Source organism: Saccopteryx bilineata, chromosome 4 (genome assembly GCF_036850765.1).
Source record: "Saccopteryx bilineata isolate mSacBil1 chromosome 4, mSacBil1_pri_phased_curated, whole genome shotgun sequence".
Lineage (NCBI taxonomy): Eukaryota > Metazoa > Chordata > Mammalia > Chiroptera > Emballonuridae > Saccopteryx > Saccopteryx bilineata.
The window spans coordinates 190,579,916-190,599,267 of NC_089493.1; the positions used below are offsets into that span (position 1 = coordinate 190,579,916).

A 19,352-nucleotide genomic window follows, 5' to 3' on the forward strand; every position below is an offset into this window, starting at 1 on the left:
AATTAGGTGCACTGGGTTGTTCCGGTGCCTGGTACAATCCTAGCCTGGCTTCCCCTGCTGGTCCCTCAGAGGCTGGGCAGCCTCATTCCTATCTGGCAACAGTCTCATACTCCGCTCCCGGAGAAGTGTAAGCATTCGTCTGGTCTGCTTCCACTGTCCCTTTAAATAGCTTAATTCTGCAGAACAGGACTATCTGTGCGGCAGATAGTAAAGCAAAAAGCTATGGAAATCTTAGGATATTCATTCTTTCAGGTTGAAGCAATAGACGATTTCCTTCCCTTGTTAACTCCTTGTTCGCAGTCTGGAAGCCAGTTGGCTGTCAGCCTCCTTGCCTTCTTGCAGAGAGGGCTATTTCTGTCCAATGCTGACACTGACAGTTCCTCAGACAATGGCTCGGGTGGGGGATCAATTTCCTGAATAAATGTACAGGTTTAGGAAATGTGTTTGCAAATCCCTTGTAACTAAGCCTGAACATGCAGGAGAATAAAAGGTCTAGGTTGCCAGAAGGTTGGAATTCACCACCCTAACGTAATTGTCAGGACGGCTGGACGTGCTCTGTGACCCACTTCAGATGCACGTTAGGCGGGCTTCTCTCCAAAGTAGAATTCGTTTCCTTACCAGGCAATAGTATATATTGCTCAGTTGTTAGGTTTGCTGCTTATTGGGTCTTTGGGGTAGATGGAAAATTTTTAAAGGATTCAGCTGTGAGGTGCCTGTGTAGTAATCTAGCGCCTTCCCCATGGTTATAAGTTTTAGAATGTGGCCTCTGCTGAACCTACGAGGTCGACACAGAGCGTGGTGGGGGCCTTGCGCTGACTCACTCACACCGGAGCCGTCGTCTGCTGCATGCGTTCCAAACCTGCTCTTCTGAACCTGGGGTTTTGTCATTTGCCCCAGGTTGGAAGGCATCGAGGGGACCAGAGGGATGTGTGCTGTCTCAGGGTCTGGGGATCTCAAGATGGTAAACAGCTTTTCTGTTCCCGGGTGTCTCTCGACACTTTTAGAATCGCCGTGAGAGCCCACCACTTCTAAAAGGCCTTTAACTCAGCATTTATTGTCCCTCACATTCAGCTTGAACACTCGACATGTTCTGTGCACGCTGGTCCCTAAGACTGGGTTCCCTGTTTTTATCCCGTGAGTTGATAGTGAAAGTTTCCATCTAGTTGAAATATTTCTCTAGGGGTAGAGGTTTGGTGTGCATTAACCATCAAGTGTTTATCCTATAAGAATTTAGTGGGTAGCCACAGGGGCCACTCGGCTGGGCGCTGGAAATATGACAGTGACATGGGCAGCTTCAGGCCGAGTCTTCTGGGACTTGTAGTTTATCCGGGAAGGGAGTCATTGAGCAGATGGTCATGTGTGTAAAAGTGAAACCAGGAGGACGGATGCAAGGTGCCCTGAAAGAGGAAATGGGGAAGCTATTAAGGGATTGTGGGCCCTGGCCGGCTGGCTCAGTGGTAGAACATCAGCCTAGCTTGTGGATGTCCTGTGTTCAATTCCCAGCCAGGGCACACAGGAGAAGCACCCATCTGCTTCTCCACCCCTCCCCCTCTCCTTTCTCTTCATCTCCCTCTTCCCCTCCCGCAGCCAAGGCTCCATTGGAGCAAAGTTGGCCCAGACACTGAGGACGGCTCCATGGCCTCCGCCTCAGGCGTTAGAATGCCTCCAGTTGCAACAGAGCAACACCCGAGATGGGCAGAGCATCGCCCCCTGGTGGGCATGCCAGTTGGATCCTGGTCTGGCACATGCGGGAGTCTGTCTTTCTGCCTCCTTGCTTTTCATCACTTCAGAAAAATACCAAAAAATTAAATTAAATTAAATTTTAAAAAGGGATTGTGAACAGAAGAATGATACGATCACTTCTGTGTTTTGAAAATGGTCCCTCGGGCCAGCATGTAGAAAACAGGCTGAAAGGGGGTAAGAGGGAAGGAAGGGGTGTGGCCTGAGAGATCCCTCCAGGTGAGCGGTGACGGGGAGGTGGCTGAGGGTGGGGCTGACCAAGATGGAGTCTAACTGATGGCTCCGGTGGTGACAGCTGACAACGCTGTATTATACCCCTGAGAGCTGCTGAGAGAGTAGATCTTACACATTCTCACCCTACACACACACACAAACTGTAACTACACGAGGTGATGGATGTGTTAACTCACCTTACTGTGGAAACCGTTTTGGAATATGTAGGTGCGTCAAATTATGATGTCCACTTTAAGTCACACAGTGTCACATGCCGATCATATCTTGATAAAGCTGGATGAAAATGGCATTGGGAGGAGGAATTAATGGGGCCCTGTGACTGCATGACATCCAGGCTCTTCAAGATTTACCTGTGTCTATTCTCCGCTCTGACCTGGAGGCCGTAGACCGTGCTGGGAGACCCTGCAAGGTGGGCAGGCTCGGTCTGCGATTACTGGCGTTGCCCTCACTGACTCTTTTTTTTTTTTTTTTTGTATTTTTCTGAAGCTGGAAACGGGGAGAGACAGTCAGACAGACTCCCGCATGCGCCCGACCGGGATCCACCCGGCACACCCACCAGGGGCGACGCTCTGCCCACCAGGGGGCGATGCTCTGCCCCTCCGGGGCATCACTCTGCTGCAACCAGAGCCACTCTAGCGCCTGGGGCAGAGGCCAAGGAGCCATCCCCAGCGCCCGGGCCATCTTTGCTCTAATGGAGCCTTGGCTGCGGGAGGGGAAGAGAGAGACAGAGAGGAAGGGGGGGGGTGGAGAAGCAAATGGGCGCTTCTCCTATGTGCCCTGGCCGGGAATCGAACCTGGGTCCCCCGCTCGCCAGGCCGACGCTCTACCACTGAGCCAACCAGCCAGGGCCACCCTTGCTGACTCTTTGACAATAGAAACCGTTTTAAGAATCCTGAAAGTTTCCCCAATGGAAAAGTGGTGCACTTAACGCTGAGGGAACCAGTGCCTAGAGTGGAGTGACCCGCTGAAGGTCCCAACACGGATGCTGGAGCCTGGCTGAGAACTCAGCTCCGGGATCCGGACCCCCACTCCCTCTGCCGCATGTCCTCCGCCAGCAGCTGGGCTGGACCACAGACACCCCACGGCGCAGACGAGCTCTTCAGTAAGGCAGACCCCAGCATGTTTGAACTCGACTCTTCCTCAGGTGTTCCCAGATTTCAAAACAAAGAGTTTTACTGCACACGTATTTTTAAAACCAGCACCATTATTAGTAAGGAAGATGCTACACATTCTGTTTAACTGCACACACCGCACATCAAGGCTCTCAGTGGAAGCGAGCAGGAAGCCGGGGTTAATTATCCTCAGGAAGCTGCGGACTGAAAGGGCAGGGTTCAGGTGCTCTTGGCACGACTGCTGCTTAGAGTAATAATAACCTGACATTTCTTAGGCACTTGTCTCTGGCCGGAGTCCATGCCAGGAACCGGGAGGAGGGCGAGGGATCGGCAGCTCTCTGCCGCAGTTGTAGTGGAAAACCTGCCTCCAGTTGTATGACCTTGAGCTAGATCCCCTGCCTCCAGCCCCCGTTCCCACAGTGAGAGCGAGAAAACTCAGGAAAGACTTCTAGGAGCAGGATCACTGAGAACGGAGCTGGAGGGCAGGAGGCATTCACCCCAAAGGAAGAATAGATACCCGTTTTTAAAAATTAACTATGATATTTACTTGTTTAAAAATCAGAATATAATATAAAAATATATAATGGGGACTATTGACATACACAATTTTTTTTTTTAAATTTTTAGTGAGAGAGAGACAGACAGGGGCAGATAGACAGAAAGGGAGAGAGATGGGAAGTATCAGTCATAGTTGCGGCACCTCAGTTGTTCATTGATTGCTTTCTCATATGTGCCTCGACCGAGAGGCTCCAGTTGAGCCAGTGACCCCTTGCTCAAGCCAGCGACTTTGGGCATCAAGCCAGCGACTTTTGAGCTTGAGCCAGCAGCCATGGGCTCATGTCTATGATCTCAAGCTCAAACCAGTGACCTCATACTCAAGCCAGATGAGCCCGCGCTCAATCCAGTGACCTCGGGGTATTTGAACCTGGGTCCTCAGCATCCCAAGGCAGTGCTCTATCCACTGTGCCACCACCTAGTCAGGCTACACAATCCTTTTTCTGAGAGATAATGTGTTAATTTAATGTATAGATTTCCAGGTTTTACTCAGTGTATGTGTGTGTCTGTGTGTGTAATCATTCTGTAACTTAATTTCTTGGTTATCACTTAAGAGATCATAAACAGTTCCTAGTTGATTAAAATATTAAAGGCAGAAATGGTAAGAGAACCAGCCAAAACCTATTTTCTTCATAGCCAAACGTTTAGACCAAACTGGGCCTAAAGGGAAAGAGCTGGAAGGACCCGCTGAATATTAGCTTCTCTTTCATGTAGATGATGCAATCCGTATCATTCTCTCTGTGACTTGGAACCTTGGCAGTGTGTGTGTATGTGTGTGTTTCTAATCTTAGGAACAATTGTTTTGGGAATAGTCCATTTCTAAGTATATTGAGGGGGAAAACCCTGAATACTGTTTTTCATGCTAATGGGGAAATTTACTTATGTGCAGAATTATGCAACTTAGTTCTTGCCAAATGACATAAAGGCTACACCGCCTCTCAGTAGAATGAAGGATGGCACAGGGCACGCATCACACTCTATTCATAACTTAGAGTTCTTTTCAGGACTTCTGCCTACATCTTATTGCCTACTTACCATTAATTTATTATGCAGGGTTGCCATAGTTTATGAGAAGTAAAGCGAATGTTTTAGATGGATTGTTTTTCTTTCATTTCTTCCGTGTCATTAACTTCAGTTTTTTAATTTAGGCTATTTCCGCTTCCATCCGAGGCAGTTTTTCTCCAGTGATTGCATTAATTCTTGTGTGTTCCTTCCAGCCGCGTTTCCAAACAGGATCCTCCCGCGTCGAGCTTGTCTCTTCCTCGTTCGTTCCTCCACCCATCGTCCTTATCTGGGCTGATTTACGGGAAGAAGACTGTCTTAGTGAAACTTCTTCGCCCCAAGGGGGTGATTCCTCCCCAACTGTCAGAATCTGGAAAATTAACAGCTCAGGTAGAAATAATTTTTGTCACTGATGAAAGGATTGGTACCAGGAGCCGGTTTGAGCCTGGCTCATTGGCTGGTGGCGGCGTTCAGTGAAGTGACGTCTGCATTGAGTTCTCTTGTCCGCCGAGGTTACTTGACAGCTCACACTGGCAACACTGTCCTCGTCCTAGCTCTTCCTTACATAGTCCCCTTCTGATACTTTTTACTCTCTCCCTTCTAATAGAATAATGCTTTACGTTTCAACTCTGTTACCCATGCAGAGAGAACTTCTTCGGCCACCGCTGAGCTGGACAGCTCACTCCAGGCTCATTGTACCAAACTTCTCTATGTCTTCATCTACACTCTCTAATTTATTTCAGGTGGTAAAGGCAGGGGTGAGGACGGCGACAATGACCATGCAGGGAACAGGTGAATCAAGAAGAAGACCCTCTCATTCACGAACCTTTTCCAGCCCTTTTTGCTTTGACTTCAGTGTGCCTGCTGAGTGCACTGAACGGTTTCTTTCTATAAAGTAGGATCAAGACCTGCAATGATGATCTCAGACAGACTCGGTCTCTGCCTTGGCTCTAATTATTCTTCATCTCAGGTTGTGGGGGCAGGGGTAGGGAAAGTAAGGTAGAGAGAGAGAGAGAGAGAGAGAGAGAGAGAGAGAGAGAAAGGGGATAGGCACGTTTTGATCTTAAGAGCCTTGTGAATTTTCCAGGGTAATTACTCTTCTGCAACCAGGAATGGCTTAATGGTTCTTTTTTGTAGAGTCACTAATTTACACCTACTCTGAAAAGAGCCAATTATTGGCTCAGGGCTAGAAACACCAGCCAAGTCACCTTGAATTTAGAACCTGAGCAGGAAAAAGTTAGAGCCAGTCCTTTAGCTTCTCTTGACAGTCCTATAACATCGTCCCCTGGGCAAATAATGCTTTCCTACCACCCGCCTTGTTCCAGTCTGGCACCCCGCTATTCCTTTGCTCTGTTCCCTGGAGGCAGCAGGGCCTAGTGATTAAAGCAGTGAACTTTGGAGCCAGATACCCTTGGACTCAAATTCTGAGTTGCCGTTTACTGTAGAAAGCTGAGTGAACTTGTACAGGTAGCATAGGGCCTGGTGCACAGCAAATGGTTAGTAAGTAGCAGCTATGATGAGTAGCAAAGGTAATAAAAATAAAGCCTGCAGAGTTGAAGATGACCCTGGCTGGTTGGCTCGGTGGGTAGAGTGTTGGCTCAGTTTATGGACATCCAGGGTTCAATTCCCAGTCAGGGCATATAAGGGAAGTGACCATCTACTTTTCTTCTCCTCTTTCTCCTCCTTCTTTCTCTTTTCCCCTCCTGCAGCCAGTGGCTCGATTGGTTTGAGCACTGGCCCTAGACACTGAGTGTAGTTCAGCTGGTCCCAACGTGTCAGCCTCAGGCAATAAAGATAGCTTGGTTGATTCAAGCTTTGAACCCAGACAGGGGTTGCAGGGTGGATCCTGGTCAGAGCACATGTGGGAGACTATCTCACTATCTCCCTCTCACTTAAAAAAAAAATGTCTATACCATCCATGAGATCTTGTTTGAGTACTATGAGAATTAGCTTAACTACAATGAGTTCTGGATCCCTAAGACAATTCTGTACACTGCAGGCATCCCCAAACTACGGCCCGCGGGCCGCATGTGGCCCCCTGAAACCATTTATACAGCTCCTGCCACACTTCCGGAAAGGGGCACCTCTTTCACTGGTGGTCAGTGAGAGGAGCACTGTATATGGCGGCCCCCCAACAGTCTGAGGGACAGTGAACTGGCCCCCTGTGTAAAAAGTTTGGGGACCCCTGCTGTACAGCCTTATTGAAGGTACTGAGTGAGGTTTATTCATTTCATAATCTATCACTTGTTGATAACATCTGTTCATCACCCACCTTTGATGTTCTGAGCCTATTGCTAGACCTGGGGATATTATGGCAAAGATAGTCTTGATCTCTGCCTGCGTGGAGCTTACAGCCTCGTGGGGAAGACAGACAAGTCGGTGGCGATGACACAGCATGAGGCATTCACGCGGCGAAGCCTCAGCCGCGGTGCAGTCCGCATTACACATTGTGTGCGGCACCCAGCATTCATCTGAGGCAGCAATTTCCAACGGGTGTGCCATGAGAGTTTTTTTTGTTTTTTTTTTTAATTTATTTTTCTGAAGCTGGAAACGGGGAGAGACAGTCAGACAGACTCCCGCATGCGCCCGACTGGGATCCACCCGGCACGCCCACCAGGGGGCAACGCTCTGCCCACCAGGGGCGATGCTCTGCCCCTCCGGGGCGTCGCTCTGTTGCGACCAGAGCCACTCTAGTGCCTGGGGCAGAGGCCAAGGAGCCATCCCCAGCGCCCGGGCCATCTTTGCTCCAATGGAGCCTCGGCTGCGGAAGGGGAAGAGAGAGACAGAGAGGAAGGAGAGGGGGAGGGGTGGAGAAGCAGATGGGCGCTTCTCCTGTGTGCCCTGGCCGGGAATCAAACCCAGGACTTCTGCACGCCAGGCCGACGCTCTACCACTGAGCCAACCAGCCAGGGCCTACCACGAGAGTTTTTAACACGTGCAACACCTGACTATTTAGTCAGGGACACTGACCTCTTTTCCCTTAGATTGTCAAATAAAAAAAAATGACAACAGCCAACACAACAATAGACATTCAGTGTGAATATATCAAAATTATACTTTTTTTTTTCTCGTCAGATTGGCAAAAACCTAGATTGTTGTTGGGTTGTTTTGGGGTATTTTTGGTGTGCCGTAGAACTTCAGTACTGAGTTTATGCGTGCATGAGAGGAAAGAGGCTGAAATGTCTGATCTAAGGAAATGCACTTTCAATGGCCTCCCTTCCACGGTGTTCCTCCAGCGCCTAGCAGTGTATATATTTAGAGGCACAAAGTATCTCGACGTGTGTGACACAGTAACAAAATGGTGTGGTGTGACATCATCATACGATTAGTTTTGCTCAGCTCCACACAAAATCATGGAGACACTTAAAACAGTGATTTCATTTTAAAAGCCTAATTAATCCGGTCTTGCTTCCAGGCACTAGTGAAATGAGTCAAGTCTGTGTCTCTCCAAGAGCGTCTTCAGGCAAAGATGTGACTAGGTGTGGGAGGCGGAGGATCCGCTGGGCCTGGGGCTCATCCTGGGGGCGTTTCCACGGCTGCCAGGAGGCGGGACGGTGGAGGGGAGGGCTGGCTGTGCTGGTGGCCGTGGGGAAGGGGTTGCTGAGGGCAGAGGGGTGCCCCCAGATAGGCGGTCAGTGCCACCAGAGCCCTGTTCCCTCTGCCCTCCCCTTGTTCTTGCCTCTTTAGTCCATTTTCCTCCTTTCCTCATGTATGAAATGTAGACAATAACCTCTGCCAAATGAGCTAATCTATGTGATGGACTTAGCGGAGTGTCTAACTCTTAGAAAGTGCTCAATGATAATGTTTAACATGTATTAACATAGCGAGGGGTGGAGATGGTGACCATGGCCATGCAGGGAAGATGTGACTCAGGAAGGAGACCCTCGACCTCTCGACCCCTTCCCAGCCCTGTTGCTTTGACATGCTGCCGTTGGCTTAACTCATGATTTCCCTGGGGACAGGGACTGATTCTTATGTCTCTCTCCCTCCACTGCAGGGCCTGGCACACAGTAGGTGCTCAGTGAGTGGTACAGCACAGTGATGATTCTTACGAAGATGCTGATTTCTTCCTCCCTAAGGTTTAGGAAGCAGAAATGGGTAGATTGGAAGAAAAGCACGACGCTATTTAACAGTGGCTGGTATTGATTGTTTACTATGTGCTAGGCATGTGGCACACACTCAGCCTTATGGGGCTAGTGCCACTTTTTCTTTGTGAGGATGAAACTGAGCCCCAGAATGATTAAGAAACTTAGACAAGGTGGCCCAACTCCTAAGCGGGAGAGGAGGGTGTGGAAGCTCCGCAGCCTTACTGGAGTTCCTGCGTTGCCTCGGAGAGGTAGGGAGGAGATCAGGAGGACACCTGTGGAAGGGGCTCGGAGGAGCCGGAAGAGGCCGAGGAATGGAAGACGCAGTGCAGCCAGGTGCCAGGGAACGGACCCCCTCTGGATTCTAAAGCAAACTTTCCTGCTGGCTTTCCTAGCCCGAGGATGCCTCGGTGAGATTCTGCTCTCCTGGGCTGCCAGTCTGAGGTTGGCATCTTTGTTTGAGACCTTTATGTGCCTGTATGGGAAAGGAAGGTGGTGCAAAGCATTGTGCACACCATATGGGGCCCCATTGGCATTTGGCATGCGCTCAGCTGCGCACAGCGTCTCCTTAAAGCGCCACGTGCAAGCCGAGGACCGCTCTATCTATCCAGTCCCTGGGAGCCTGAGCGCCCGCTGAGGTGGGACGCCCTGGGCTGACTCACGTGCCCAGCGCGGCCCCTTGTAGGTCGATCCAGCGGCCCATCAGTAATCCGTTCCCTGCCAGAATCCGCCGGTTTCCGAAGCATCTTCCTAGGCAATTCTGAAGCCAGAACAAACGTTTCCCTCCCGAAGCTCTAAGAGACCAAGCACTAAAAAAAGGACCTTGAAACTACGTCTTCTGTGCCCTTGACTTCAAGGCCACCGTTAAAGGCCTCGCAGAGATGGAGCATTGTTGCTGCCCCGCACAGTTCCAGCTTCTTAGGGCGGGCCCCGCAGGGCCGAAGGGCACACCCGTCACCAGTTCAGCTCTTCCGATTACGTATTTCTTCCTTGGTCACTTTCCCCTCAAAATACTCTTTTCATTTATGATTACTCAGATCAGAAAGTTTGCCAGCGGGGTCCCTGGTGAGCTCAGGAATCAACAACAAATAAGAATAGCTAATATTTACTTAACACTCAGTAGCTGCCAGCTGCAATGTCCAACACTTGAGAGACATTATCTCATTTATTTCCTGACCTGAAAGCATTCTGTCCCCCGATCGATAAGGAAGGGGAGGTGTGGATAGGGTCTGTGTGAAGCCACACGGCCAGTACGTGCTGGCCAGACAGCAGGCCCTTTCCCTGAAGCAGGTGTTTGTTTCTCCTCCTCGTCCCGACTGTCATCAGTCCCTCCAACTCTTCTCATTCCCTCCAAGTAAAACCCCGGGCTTAAAAATCCCTCTCTCTCTCTCTCTCCCTCTCTCTCTCTCTCTGCCTCTCTCTCTCACACACACACACAGGCGTGCACACACACACACACACACACACACACGATTAAGACTGCAACAGTTTTGCCTAATGATGTAGCCCGTGTAAAATCCAAGCCACCCCCCTCCCCCGCCCGGAATTGTTTTCATCGTTTGTGAAACTTAGGTGTCGAATGTATTTCCCTCCCTGGCCCAGCGTGTGGTGTGGAAGGACTTCCTTGTGACATGGATGACAGGGAGCACCCTGGGTTCCCCCTGAGGCAGGTGCCCCTACCTCGCCCTCATGAGATCTGCGTCACTGCCCCCTCCCCCGTTAGATTTTCAGAGCGTGGGAGGAGAAGGGTGTGCTGAGGGTGGTTCACGCTCTACCACTGGGATGGTCTGGGACCCAGAGCAAGTCACACGCCCTGCTGGCAGGAATCGAATTCAGCTGCCTACGCAGTGTAACGCGGAGTGGAAGGCCTTCACTTGGTCTTACAGCTTGAAAGTCTCTCTCCCTTCCCACTTCAGTCAAATGCCATGGAAAAGACAGCAGGGAAGCCCAGTCACTCGTCCACCCTGGCCCTCAGTTTCTTCATCTGTACAATGGGAGGCATGGATAAGTGCTCTCTGGCCCTCCTCCATGGTTCTTGGGTTAGAACCAGGAAGCCCGGTCTAAGCACAGAGGGGGTTATTGGAAAGAGTTAAATACCCAGACACAGAGAGGTCGGGATGCAGCCGCCTCAGGGACCCTTCAGCTGGGCTTCACAGGCACTCCCCGGGAGCAGTCGGTGAGACAAGGCCCATTTCTGCGTCTCTCGGATAAGGAATACAATAACGTTTGGAAACAGCTCCCTGGGACTGTTTACTCTGGGGGGTGGGTGTGAGTGTAGGTGAGCTCAACCAGCAGGAAAGCTGCTGGAGGCCACTCTTTTTTTTTTCTTATTTAAGTAACTAAGTTTTATTATTTTTTATTCAGAAATTAAATTTAATGGGGTGACATTGATCAATAAGAGTATATAGGTCTCAGGTGAGCATCTCTATAGCATTTGAATTGTTGATTGTGTCGTGCGCCCATCACCCAAAGTCACATTATTCTCCGTCACCTTCTATTTGTCCCTCTTTACTCCCCGCCTCCTGGTGACCACTGCACTCTTATCTACCCATTCTTGTAGACAATACAGGTGGCTCCCAAGAGGAGGACTCGGTGCTTCCTCCCCTCCCCCATACATACACACACACACACGCAAAGTCACACATAAGCATACTTTACATATGTGTGTAAACGATGAGTCCCCTGTGGGCAGCCACATGTGGGTATTAAATGTGGGTGGGGTCAGTCACCACAGACCAGTAACAGGGGTTACGATGTAGTTCATTAAAGATTTTCAGGCAGCTGTGGCCAGTGGAAAGAGTAACAGATTTCAAGGGAGAAGGCTTGGGGGAGGGACCTCTACTAGCTCAGCTCTGGGCACAGAGCTAAACCAGCAGCAATGTCTCTTGGGGAAACCACCACCACTTTGAATTAGGGTCCTCCCTTCCTCCCGGCCAGACCTGTCCCGTCTTTTCCACTTGGATGGGATCTGGGCAAGTTTCAACCTCTTGAGAGTTGTCTATGTCCTCATGGAAGCAGCGGGGACGATATCAAATGTCATTCCTCTACACCTGCAATAAACAACAGTAGACAGCTGGCGTATACTGGGCCGGGCGCGTGGTGAGCACGTCATGTGTGAGCGGCTCTCCTCACAGTCCTTGGACACAGCGCTGTCACCTTCATTTTGCAGGTGAGAAGCCGAGGCTTATAGGACTTAAGAGAGGCAGTAAAGCATAGAGCAAAGTGCTCTACAAGCTGATTGATGGCCAGGTTTGAATTCTGGCTCTGTCACCTACTGGTGTGGAGGTCTTAGACATGTTGCTTAAACTTTGTCAACCTGTAGGATGGAGATAATGATAGGGCCCACCTCATGGTATGGTTGCAAGGGTAAGTGATTAGATAGATAGATAGATAGATAGATAGAGATAGATAGATAGATATAGACAGATAAATAGACAGTGCCTGGGGCAGACTCATGGTCTGTAATGTCTGCTGTTAGGAACAAGGTCTTCCGTTAGTACAGGGCAGAATGGAGACTGGAACCCAGAGGTGACTGACTGAAACGCATACCCTGTGGCAGACATCTCCGTGCCAGTGAGGCAGGAAGGTTCAGGGGTGAGAGGTGTAGGAGGGGAGAGGAGAAGGGGGGAGTGAGAGGGGAAGAGAGAGAGCGAGAAGCCACTTCAGGACTCCTGGCTCCTCTCAGAGCCTTGTCTCTGGTGGCCTTGGGCGAGGCACCGGTGAGTCCGCAGCAGCTGCCGGGCCCCTGGGCTGGACTAAGACATTCATCACCGGCTTACCCTTCACAGGCTTCTGACTTCAGGGGGCCTGTAGGGAGGAGTCAGGGGAAGAGAGAAAGAGAGGCAGAGAGGCTGAAGACAGACACGGGGAGAAGAGCAGAGACAAACAGAGACCCACGTGAGACAGAGGGACTGGTGCTCAGAAGGAGGTAAAGAGAGACACACACTCACAGAGGAAGACGCTGGCAGAGAAGAGAAGGTGAGGGGACTCGGCGGAGACGGCGCTGAGGTGGCCGTGATGGGCCGCCCGTCCTGCGGCTGACAGAGCACACAGGCCTGTGATGCGTGTCAGCGCTTTATCAGACGGAGGCACCTTCGCCACCGCCAGCAGCGGCAGCCCGCAGTGTTGACTGTGTGGGGCCGTGACAGGAGACGCTCTTGATCTGAAGTGGGGACAGAGGCCATCTTCCCCGCCTCGTCTAGGATGCCACAGATTAGGCTGTGGGTTTTTGGCAGTTTGATGATAAAGGCTTATGTGGAGAGGCCTTGGCTGAACGACACTCCCAGGCCGGGACAAGAGGGTGATAAGCCTCACAGTTCCGGAGGCTGATTTTATACCAGAGGATGGTTTCCATGAAAAGCCACGCGTAGAGATTATTAGCACAGGGCCGGAGAATCTCTGTAAGGGTATCCATCAAACTGTTAGCAATCGCTAATCTGTAGGTAGGATTAATGAGCTGTCTCACTTTATAAGTAAGGCATGCCTGGTTTGTGTACATTTTTGACAGTAACAACCTGGGACCTTTGTAGTCAGAGGAACAAAAGGTTTGAAGCGGATGATAAGCATGCTTCTGAAGCCACGGGCAGGAGAAGCACGGCCCTGAGATGGGGCGCGTGTGTCCCCCGTCCTCCGACAAGTGTGTCTGACATGTTTCTCCTTGATGTTTGCGCGACACTTTGAAAGTCTGATGACCACAGTCTCCCCTCTGATTCTTGAAGGAGGGTGAAATTATTAATGTGTTCTCAGCTTTGACAAGTTTTATTCCTTTGAGGTTCTTCAGGGTTGCATAAAAGACGGCGAGAGCAGATTTATTATGCAAGCGGGTGGGAGGGTTTCCGCTCAGTATGGTGGACAGAGGTTTTTCCCTCCAGTGGATAATGCAGGCAAGGATTGCTGCATTCACTCCCTCCCCCAGCGCCACCCCCCCTGCAAGTTTCCATCTCCCACCCCTCTCTCTTTTCAATTTTAAATGAAGTTGGTGTCTGACGCACACTTTCAAAGGCATTGCCTGTTGGCTTAAGAAGTGACCCAGATGTGTCCGTCTTCTTCCAGGCTTTACGAAGGCAAAGAACAGATGGAGTTTGAAGAATCCATGAGGCGGCTCTTTGAATCCATCAACAACCTGATGAAAAGTCAATATAAAACCACCATCCTTTTGCAGGTTGGTTTACAGGACGAAAATGATTCGTCTCCCCACCCCTACCCCCCCACCCCCCCGTCACTCGGTAAACAACGGCAGGGTGACATAATGTCTACTTTCGCTCGAACACGCAGCCCTGTGTTCACCGAAGGCCTTGGAAAGGCCACCTGGTAGAAGGATCCTGAACACCAAGGACTCCGTAGGGCGGGAGAGAACGTATTTCTGGTCTGTTTCCCACGAAGATAGCATTGGCTCTTTTAAAATAGCTCTGAAGCTTTCGCTAGCTGGAAGGAAGTAGGTCAGACCCGCTCCACACGGCTAATGCCAAGGGCAGTTAAGGTGGCAATCTCTTAGAAGGGTCCACCCTAAACTCATACCCCCCCCCCCTTTGCATGACGCGTCTGTCTCAGGAAGGCGTCATAACTCCACGTATCTTGGGGGAAGGAATGGAGGGTCAAAGGGGTAAGAAGTCAGGGAAAGAAAGAAGAAAGGAGGCAAAGATGAGCCAGCCAGAGTGTTTCTAGTACGGAGGAGACCCGGGTCAAGGGGAATGGCCTTCCTTACCAGCCCTGGGACCTTACACTGGTCATTTCATCTCTCGGGGTCTTATTTTTCTCATCTGTAAAGCTTCAGCATGTGGGTGAGGATTGAATAAACACTGACTGAAAAAGAGCAAGTTATACAACGCTATGCAGACGTGGAGAGCTAACAGGATTACTACGGTTTTGGCATGGGTCCCTTCATCCAGGTTCATGCTGTCTGGGAGCTGTGTCAGTTTCCCTGGGATTGGGCCCGGATTGTGCTGCTTTCTCGTGGATTTGAACCCCGGAGCCGTGGAAAGGGGCTTCATCTCTTTCTTCTTAAGTTGCTCTAAGGGCCAAATTTAGCTTCAGGGATTTGCATAAAATCAGTGATGTTTTCTGCCTATTTTGTATGGTTGTTGAAAAGTTATCAAAGAAGAATTTAAAGTCATATTCAAACATGGAGAGCAATACCATTTGAAGATAACTTGATGCTGTTTTGGGGTGCGAGGAACGGGCTGATGAGGGGAGAGAGGTCGAGGCCACGCGATGTTAGCAAACACCACCCAAGGACACTGACATTTGTTACAAGAGAAAGAGGTTTGGATTTTGAGGCAGACAAGCTCGGATGGGAAATTGGGTGTCCATGCTCAGGTGTGTACCGCTGCGCAAATCTTTTCCATTTCCTGGGCTTCTTGTTTGTTCTTTTATAATATGGGAAGCCTAATATCTAATTTAGAGGATTAAATGAAGTCAAGTGTATAAATCATAATGTAGAGAGCTTGTTACAAAGTTAGGTTTAAATAATTTTTATTATTTATGTCTCCCCTTCCTTAACCTTATCATAAAACAGAAGCCTTGGGGGCACTTTCCTAGAATGGAATATGGAGGGAGTTTGTGTCCCCAATCCTGTCACATGAAGCCAAGTAGTGTTAGGACATTCAAGATTCAGTTAGATTAAGAAACACAGATTCAAATTTCAAGGAGACTAGATCCACAAAAACTGATTCTCTCTCTCTCTCTCTCTCTCTCTCTCTCTCTCTATATATATATATATATATATATTTAATTTTTTAAAGGAAGGCAAAGTTTTACCTAGTGAAATACTACCAGATGACTCGAGCCTTGATTCTGAGCCTGCGTGGGGTAGAGTAGGAAAGCGTGCTGTGGTCTATCGGTAACGTCTGACATCAGTCTTGAGTGAGAGCATAGAATGAATATGCCAGCGATTGACGTTTGTGGTTCAGACTTTACACTTCCAGCTTGCTAGAGGCTTATGGGGAAAACCCTTACTCACGCCTGCCTTAGTTCAAAGTAGACCTGATCTGGTTCAACCTCAGCTCTGCCCACTGTGAGTTCAAATAACCCCAGCAAGTTATTTCTCATGTCTAAGGCTCATCTAACTTTTGTGAGTGGCTTTCTCTAGCTTTCCCTGTTGTTCAGCACTGTCATGGCAGCAACTCACCGAAAACTACGAAGCCTTGAAAGCCAGCCATTCAAAGAGGGTAGAACGAGCATTAAAAACAGCTCTCATTGATTGAGTACTTACCCTGTGCCCAGCATGAAGCTGGGCTTTCACATACAGTGGTTTTAATCCTGCCAGAGGTCTGCTAGGAATCACTGTCTTCACTTTCCACAGGAGGCTCATGAAGTTAAATAATTAATTCCAAATTATACCTATTTATAGTAGTGGAGCTAGGGCTTCAATCCGCCCAGGTCTCCTAACTCCAAAGTTAATATTCTTCTCTAGGCCATAAGAAATGGACTAAGCCAGAGGGTTCCATGTGTTTTCAATAATGGGCCAGATGCTAGAGGTCCTGTGTGGGCCAGCCCTGTAAGCACTGTTGATAAAACCGGTGGTGGGTTGAGATGGTCAACACCAGACGCTTGTGAACTGGACGCAGCTCAAATGCAAGTAAAGGGCATTTGGAGACATTGTACAGACCCATTCGACCCATTCTCCTCTATTTAGGTCTGTGATTCATTATAATGTTCCAATTTGGTGGTAAGAGTCAAAATAAATTAGCCACTCCTCTTATATGACATGTTCCCTTGGCCACTATGATTACCACTCGTGCTAATGAAGCCACCAGAATGTCCAGGAGTGCAGGGGGCTCTCTCTCTTATATCTCCAATGTCTGAACCAGTGGCTGCCACATCGTAGGTCCTCAAAGATCTTTTGGCTGAATGAATGAAGGAGTGAATACCAGCTCCCACCATTTTATGTTTTAGCATTTAGTGTGTGTCATGTATTGAGCTCCAGACTTTACATATATTGTTAGCTCACTTGAGTCTTATAACAACAGCCTTATTAGGCAAGTACCCTCTTTTCTTTACAGATGAGGAAATAGAGACTTACAGAGATTACCTTCACCACAACTAAAGCATTAAGCAACAATAAAGACAGGCAGACATTGACTCCACAGTCACTGAGGCGAGCTAGTTACGGATGCCTCTTTCTTTCCTCTCTTTTCATTGTTAATTGGTGTAAAAGATTCAAATGTCCAAACTAAGGGAAGAAAGTTGTCCGTTCTTCCCTGGAGTAGCCTGTGGGCTGCACAGTGACTTCCCAGAGGTAGGAGAGGTGAGATGTCATATTTAACTCCGACCTTTAAGTGATTTATTAATTGCATCTCTTTCTCAACCAATATTTGGAAATGATGACATTTTGCTCCAATAGGCTTCTGTGGTTCTACTAATAGCTCATATTTTTTGTTGATTAATCTTCATATCAGCCCTATGAAGCAGGTAACTTTATGCCTTCATTCTCCTGACAAAGAAACTAGGACACACAGCGTTAACTTCCCCAAGGACACGTAGATACAAGTGACCTGGCTGGACTTGAACACAGACAGTCTGCCTCTCCAGCCATTGTAAACACTGCACCTTTCTGCCTCCTACCAAGCGTCAGCGCCAGCCAAATGCCGGAGTACAGAAAGCATGGAGACGTATGGATTCCAGAACCCACCGGTCCCTCTTCCCTTCTCTTTCTCTGAAAGACTAGTGACAAGCGTAAATGTCCTGAGAGAGTTGCTTGTCTTCCTCTCGTCATGCTGTGGTGAATTTCTGATTTCTGAGACATTGTTTGTCCACTTTCCGTGGACCTTGACTGCCTATCACTGGGCTAAAACAAGAGGATTGGAAATCGGTCAGATGGGACTGCCGTCCAAGCCCTTGAATGAGGAAGATGTCTGGCGTTCTTGTGCAACCTCGCATCGTTGCACAATGCGCTCCCTTTGGCTAGAAGTCTGTGTCTGCTGGCACCAGGACTGACCACTCTGTTTTCACGAGAGCGAGACTGAGAGAGTCTGGACTTTGAGAGAGAGCAATGTTTTGCTTTGGTTTTTTTTTTGTTGTTGTTGTTATTTTTAAACATTTGTTGCTTGCTAGCAGCCCAGGTTCATCGATTCTGGTGCAGTCCATCTGGATAGCAATCATCTGAAGTGTCCTTTTGTGACTTCTCTCTGGGCCGGTAAAATCACATTGCTCGGCTGGCACCTGGCTCTCTTCTTGAGGGCTGTACCTGACCTCTGGCAGAGGCGTCCAAAACTGATGATTAATGTAGGACATTCACTTGGTGTCAGATGATAAACCGTTTAATGACCTGGCAAATGTTTTCTTGGTGGCTATTCTTATAGCTCCCATATAGGTGGTGAGGAGGGTCCTTAACTTAGGGATGTCAGGAAAAAACAAACCTTCTTTCCAAAACTATCACCATAAGAAGAGGAAGCTTCTTTGTCTACCTCTTCCTCCAAATCAGCTTTCTGAAATCCCCCCCCTTACCAAGATGGCAGCCTTTCCTAAGGCGATGGGCAGTAACAGAATCAGGCACATAGCCTTGCTGTGTCCTGTATCAGCTATGTGTCTCCTGGCAAGTTATTTAACCTCAGTGCCATAGTGTCCTCATTGACAAAAAGAAATGACAGTGTCTACTGGTAGAGTAGATGTCAGAATGAAACAAGATCATGGGTATAGAGTATCTGATACATGTAATGTTTCCAATAATAAATTGCGATTTTAAAACCCTCAGATTAGTAATCTTATTATATATGTATGTAATTTTCTATTAGGTAAACACATATATATTCATAAAGAAACACATCTGTCTGTGTTTTCCTTAAATATTGCATATGATATGGGAGTGTTTACTATAGAGTGAAAGTAATAATGTGACAATGTTATTTTATGTAGAGTCATAGTATCAATGAGGGTAAAAAATAATAGCAACAGTAAAGGGACACAGTCCCCAGGAGGCCAACAGGTCTAGTTCTAAGGCCTTAGAAACATGGAAGCAACAGGAGTCTCCCCCAGCTCTTACGGCTGAGCTGCTCTGCCTCCAGGGAACCTACCTGCCCTCACTCTGCTCAGGTGTATCAGGCCCTGGGAGGGGGAGGGCTGTGGACAGGAACCCTGTGGCCCAGGCCAGGCTGTCACCGTGTGGCTGTGACAGCTATGGACCGGCTAGCCCCCAGGAAGAGAAAAACCACAGGCCTGCCGCGTCTCCGCGGGGCTGTCTGGAGCAGACGGAAGTTTAATGCTCCGCGGCTGAGTGGCGAACGGCCTCCGAGGCTCCGGGGACAGCTCTTCCATCTGTCTGTCTGCCTCTCCCACCTGCCCAGGGCCGGGAAGCTGGGAGGGTTGGCTTGTCCAGAGGAAGAAGTCCTTCTCCCCGCCCTGTCCAGACCCTCCTCACTGATAGCCGATAGCCAATAGCCGATAGCCGAGGCGTGGGACCATGAGGCCAGTGTAGACACCCTGTGCAGGCTGCCCGCAGCTTCCTGAGCCCAGAAAGGACACGTGTGGCCCTGGAAAGCCAGCGGCTTGTGACGGCCACCGAGGGCCTGGCTTTCCCCAACTTGCTGAGGGGCTGTTTCTGTGTTTGTCCTCTCGCTTCGGTCTTGGATCGGATGAGTGCAGATTCTGGTTGGTCCAGGCGCTTGAGAAGCGGCAGGGAGATGCCGCG

General features: G+C 49.2%; 1 protein-coding gene across 2 annotated transcripts in view; it reads left to right on the forward strand.

Annotated features, from left to right (window-relative positions):
- Positions 1-19,352, forward strand: part of DOCK2 (dedicator of cytokinesis 2) — a 395,036-nt gene that overhangs the window by 82,534 nt on the left and 293,150 nt on the right. For both annotated transcript variants that reach the window (XM_066273230.1, XM_066273231.1), the window contains exon 23: positions 13,781-13,889. In XM_066273230.1, the coding sequence (XP_066129327.1) occupies positions 13,781-13,889 (109 nt within the window). The remainder of the gene's footprint in view (positions 1-13,780; positions 13,890-19,352) is intronic.